This window comes from Macrobrachium rosenbergii, chromosome 55 (genome assembly GCF_040412425.1).
Source record: "Macrobrachium rosenbergii isolate ZJJX-2024 chromosome 55, ASM4041242v1, whole genome shotgun sequence".
Taxonomy (NCBI): Eukaryota; Metazoa; Arthropoda; class Malacostraca; order Decapoda; family Palaemonidae; genus Macrobrachium; species Macrobrachium rosenbergii.
In genome coordinates, this window is record NC_089795.1 from 70,785,022 (window position 1) to 70,791,166 (window position 6,145).

The following is a 6,145-nucleotide window of genomic DNA, read 5'->3' on the forward strand; positions in this document are numbered from 1 at the left end:
TCCCATTGCCAACTAACATCGTTCACTGCATGTGAACGAAAACGAACAAAATCTTTCGCTCAGACTCGCAGAGCAGTGCGATTTGGTAATCCAAGAATGTCGGGAAAAACATCAGAAGATCAATGATATTTTTATCTATTCAAGATGGCAATTAAGGTATGCTCTTAGGATTCAAAAAGATTGCTCCTTCTCATCCTCCCTTCCTTGGTTCAAAGCTGATCCATATTTAATCGTGATCGCTGGGATACACGTGAGTCGATCTGCACGTGTCTTCTATCGACCGATTTTCTCGGGTGAGAAGGAATCCCCCCTCCTCCTCTCTCTTCCCCACCTCCCTTCTCTCCCGCACCATAGTTTTCTGGGATGCCAAAAGACGTTCTCATATTTTTCACACGTTAATGTCGCTAAAACGATTCGGTTACACTTTCTGTGTTAAACCTGAAAGCTGAACGTGATGGCGAGGAAGCAGGGATAAGGTTATCTAAGCAAGCTACAATTTTCATCTTATTTCCTCTTAAACTCAGCAAATGCACCTGACGTTTTGTGCCTCGTAGCCCTTGTGGTATTGGGATTAATGGGGATTCCTTTTGAGTCTTGATAATGCGAATGTTTATGGGTAACTGCAACTGCGAAAGAAAAGGCGGTCTGCCTTCTAGTTTTTCTATATGAAAAAAGGACGTTAGCAAGCAAAGGGGTACATCTGTGTGTGTCTCAATTTGCCAAGACTGTTGGAGTAAATATCTAAAAAAAAAAATCAGTGGAAACCTTTTTTCACCAAGCAAGACTATTCGAATTCAATTAGTATTACCTCATCTTGTTTTACTTTAAATAATATTTACGAATAGCTGGTCACGTGTTTTCGCATTAATCCGTGTGTGTGTGTGTGTGTGTGTGTGTGTGTGTGTGTGTGTGTGTGTGTGTGTGTGTGTGTGCTTGAAACAGTCCGCGGTCGCGACGTCCTTGAATGCACTATTATAGTTGCGACGAAACTGCCGACGGCCTTCAATAAATGTCGGCACTATAAAACAAAATGAGGATTTTCAAAGGGACAGGCAACTTGAAATAAAAGTGAAAAACAAAGTAATATTCTCACAGTAAATCCTATTAGGAGACTTGGATGTTGATTGTAGGGTATGACACAGGAATTTATGCAACCGTTGAGGGGGAGAGGGGTAACTTGAGGTTATGTCATAACGTTTCTCTGGAGAGCAAGAGAAGAGAAGCCGAGGCCGAGGACTTGCGCACTCCCTCGAACCAGTCTGTTGCGTCATACCTCTCTAACGATTTTATCCCAACCGTTCGGGTTAATTCATTTTGTTTCGTCCACCTATCCTTCCTTCGCGTTTAATAAATGAAAACTATTCTTCAGAATTTCGATCAATTAACGCACGCTTAATGTCTCGCGAGTACCACGATATTTCTTTAAGTTGATTCAAATATAAGAGAGATTTTCCTGATGGGAAAACATAGTGAGGCGAGCTAAACGAAATCAGCAGATGACAGTGGTTTCGACGACAGCGTTCGTGCTGGTGGTAGTGTGAGCGAGTGCGACGAGTAGCATCAGGCAACAGCCCCACACTCACAGCACCAGCAGACGGATAGTCGGACCAGGGTCGGATAGAAAGGCAGCTCTGTAGCTTTGTGAGGTGTAAAGGAGCCTTAACTGAGATATTACGAAACAAACCTATCATCGTTGCCCAGCACGTAATCAAAGTAAGAAGTGCGAGAATATTTATTTAATGTTTACGGGAAGTTAGAATATTTATTTTTTTCATATGTGGAATTATGTAATGCGTTTGCGTAACGTGCGGCGAAGACGTTCTGTTTGAAATAGTGCTTGGATTGTGAAATAATTGCAATTAGTGAACGTTAATACATCCCGTGTCGCATCAAGTTGTTCCAGAGATAATATTTGAGCGGACATATTATATAAAATCATTTACACACCGGCCGCTACCATTTCTTCCCTAAAGAACCTGTGTTTTCTGATGGAATTATTAAGCCTTAGTTACTAATGATATGCATGAATGAGGGTGTGCGAACTAAATCCGTACCCAATTCACGTAAATCACTTTACACAGAGGCAGAAGAGGAGATGCGCGCAGCCTTCCGAACACATTCGTACCCAAGCCGTGTGCGCCCGTTTGTGCGTGTGAGAGTGGCTGTACATCTATGTGTATTCTTACGTCACACACATACGGTCATAGTCACACACACACACACACACACTATAATGCTTGTTGCGGTAGTGCGGTGGGCCTAAATATAGATCAGAATTGAAAAGTATGTTGTTTGTGTTTGAAGTGTATATGCGTCAATTATTGCACTGACTATAAGAGAACCCGCGGTATAAATAGGCTCCCCGCCAGAACATGACTCCCCGCATAACGAAAGAGCAAACGCTTGTCACATCACTTCATAACCTCTTCCTCCCCCACCTACATCTCTTGGCCCTCCATCTTCCCCGCTTCTCTGCCTATTTACCCTAGCAACAGAGGTTCTCTTCATTCCTGCCTGCCCGCAACCCCTTCCCTAAACTTGTAATGAGCGAGAGGCTGAGGTGTTGAACAGTCCTGTCATGTGTAATGTCATGAACAAGAGGCTTCATCGACTCTAACTGCACTGTCAATGCATATACACCGTAAACAAGGCAGATACAAGTATCGAGGTTGACATGTGACGTAACAGTTATTAGTCTTGGATTAAGAAGGAAGGGTGAGCAACACCCCCACCCCCTTTCCTTGCCAACTTTTTTGGCAAGCTGTTTAAAGAGAAATCAATAGTTTAGGTTAGGGTACAGACGCTGGCAACGATGCAAGGTGGAGGAAGAGGAGGAAGGATTTTTGCACTGCAAAAGGCGCCAATGCAGACGCCCATTGCAGTTTCGAGGTGTGCAACTTTCAACTTACCAACCTTGCAACATACTTCGCCATACCCATAGAAAGAGGAAACATTATTTTATTAATTCTTGCTTATGGGTATGATATACAAACCCATGAGATATATATATACATATTTATATATACACATATACATACAAATATACATACAAACACACGCACATATACACAGTATATATAAAACTAAACTAGAGTATGTGCATTTATGCAAGAAGTTTACAGATAAACGAAAGAGTATGAACAATCACGGTTGCTGTCATACGCAACAATGCAGTACACCCCCATCGGGCCTCTGGGGTCGGCGTCCGAAATTCCCGGTGCAGCCTGATGTTCCTTGTGTACCGGAAGCCCAGAACGATCTCTCTCTCTCTCTCTCTCTCTCTCTCTCTCTCTCTCTCTCTCTCTCTCTCTCTCTCTCTCGCTGGAATGGAAAGCATTTTCATGCGATAGTCCAATTGGGAATTCTGTGTGCATTTTGAGAACAAAGACCTGTATATTAAACCCTTATTACCAACATGTAATTATATATATATATATATATATATATATATATATATATATATATATATATATATATATAGGTAGAAGACAGAATAATTATACTGATACAATTATTATTATTACCATTATTGTGTTAATGTTTGTATAAATTTTATTATTAATAGTACTCGTAGAAGAGACCTTTATGAATCTTGAACCCAGATCACCTTATTAGAAATCACGTTTAGTTTTCTGATATTACTTTAAATGTTTGTGATCATTTCTATTATTAGCCCAAACTCGACTAATGTTTTTTTTTCCTTCTTCCTCAGATGTTCTCCAACATCAAATTATGGTTGCCGAGACAGTGAAGTACCCGGTGAATTACCCGGCTCTTATTCCTCTTTCCCCGTCAGTAACGGGACTAGGCGGAGGATACTCGTGCTCATCTTCTATGCTACACGCCAATTTTTCTCCTGCACACATCATGGATCAGAAACCATCTCAGCAGCAACAGCAGCCCGCTCCACAGGGTCCACCAATTGGTAGCCCTCCACAGAACGGCCAGGACAACGCACTTGTGGGTCTAGGTGCCCCAGGTCTTCACCTGCCCTCTTCCTTAGACCTAGCATCACACATTCGCAAGAAGGACATTTTCACCCAAAGAAAACAACGTGAATTTATTCCAGACAGCAAGAAGGACGAGTCCTATTGGGACAGAAGGCGAAGGAACAATGAAGCTGCCAAGAGGTCCAGGGAGAAGAGGAGGTTCAATGACATGATTCTTGAACAGCGCGTGATTGAACTCTCCAAAGAGAACCACATTATGAAAGCCCAGTTAAATGCTATCAAAGAAAAGTATGGAATCTTGGGTGAGAATCTCATAAACATTGATCAGGTCATTGCTAATATGCCCCAGACTGACCAGATTATAGCTATTAACAAGCGGACCAAATTCAACTCGGCTATCATGGCCCTAGGATCAAGTCCATCAGTGACCTCTCTATTGAGTCCAGAGAGCGGTATGACTTCACCAACACCCACCCCATCTTACCACAACCCCAGTGACAACCCAGAGTCCCCTCAAAATTATTCCCACTATGGTAATACACACGATGACCATGACAGTCATTTTGACAATAATGAACAGTACCCTCCATCCTCCTCCAGCGATCTCTACTACAGATCATCAGCACTCAACCTCTCTACCCACACATCCAACTCACATTCACCGATGTCACCCACTACCTCACAAATGGAATATTCTCCAGCGAGTGATCCTGAAATATGCCGACGCTCCCCTGTTGGCGAAGCTGGTTCCTCACTGCCTCATAAACTTAGACATAAGAGCCACCTAGGTGACAAAGATGCTGCCCAGTCTCTCCTGGCTCTGCAGGGTATTAAGGCAGAACCCCATGACCCTAACCACGAAGCAGCCGAAGATTCTGTGGGATCTTCTGATGAGAGAGATTCAGGCATCAGCTATTCATCCTCCTCCTCTTGCTCAGATGGATACCCAAGATCATCTGACACCAGCTCATCTTCACCTACAAACTGTCTGATGGGGGACTCCACCAGTATTAGCAGTAGCAGAAACCAACAGTCCCTTCACTTGCAGCATTACCAGCACCAACAGGAACAACACCAAAAACAAGACTCAGATGATGTTGCTGAGTATGAGAACACCCAGCTAAGATCAGAGCTGGAAAGGTTAGCCTCTGAGGTTGCTACACTCAAGTACATGCTTGTGCGAAGACCAAGATCAGAGGGAGATTCTGATGGATCCCGCTGAAAAGAATTAGAAAGAAATCAACAATCTCTTCTCGGTGTGGGGTTTATTCCTTCACCGTCTGTCCGTGTGTGCGTGCGTGTGTAAAACATGAGCATGGCTGTGACAAGGGCGCAGCGAAAAGTGACAAATACGCCCATGTGCCCCCGTGCAAGTGTTTAGGGGGGTGGTGTACATAAGTGTGATATTCATATTTTGGTATACGAACTATTACCCCAGTCCTGTGCACTCTTATTACAATATTTCTATTTTATTCTGACTAATTTTAATTATTATATTGTACACAATTAAGAAGATTGTACCTATGTATTTTCTCTGAACATAAGCAGACTGTACATACTTTTGTGCCATTAGAAAAATATATGTTTTGTGAACTTAGGTCAAGTGTTTGCATTATCATTTATTTTCATAAGTATTATTTTTAACTGTCTAGACAACGCACATCAACTAAAATCATTACACTAATATACAAAATCTACATACTGAGAAAATTAATAATTATAATTTTCTTTGGTGGACTCACTGAACTGTGCTGAATTCGCTAGTCTGAGAGTGGCTGCCAACTGCAAAAGAGAGATTACAAACTCTAAAATTACAATAAACCTAATTCATGATAGTTTACCAAATGAAGTAATATAACTTTTTGACAACTGAATTAAGTTTTTTACATAACGGAGTAATTTCTAGTAATTTGCAGTGGAGATTTACAGTAGCAACGAAATCATTATAAACTAAAGCGAATTAATTATCAGAGTCAATACCTGCAGGACTGACAGCAGGATATAGGAAAAAAGATAAAACAAAGGGAAACAGTGGCTCGAAATGCTCCAAGTAATAATGGTTCCTAATGAACTTTATGCTCCCCTTTGAGATTTTTAACCATTCGCACATTTACAATACAGTATTACGGAAGAAAGTTGAAATTCCATTGGGAAAATAGGATCTGGGCTGCAATTTTTGATCAACAAAAAGAACT

The 6,145-nt window shown here is 41.7% G+C and overlaps 1 protein-coding gene across 1 annotated transcript in view; it reads left to right on the forward strand.

Moving 5' to 3' along the window:
- Positions 1-5,548, forward strand: part of vri (vrille) — a 179,116-nt gene extending 173,568 nt beyond the window's left edge. The window contains exon 3 of the mRNA XM_067098876.1: positions 3,713-5,548. Coding sequence (XP_066954977.1) covers positions 3,713-5,172 — 1,460 coding nt within the window. The 3' untranslated portion in view covers positions 5,173-5,548. The remainder of the gene's footprint in view (positions 1-3,712) is intronic.
- The last annotated feature ends 597 nt before the right edge of the window (positions 5,549-6,145 follow it).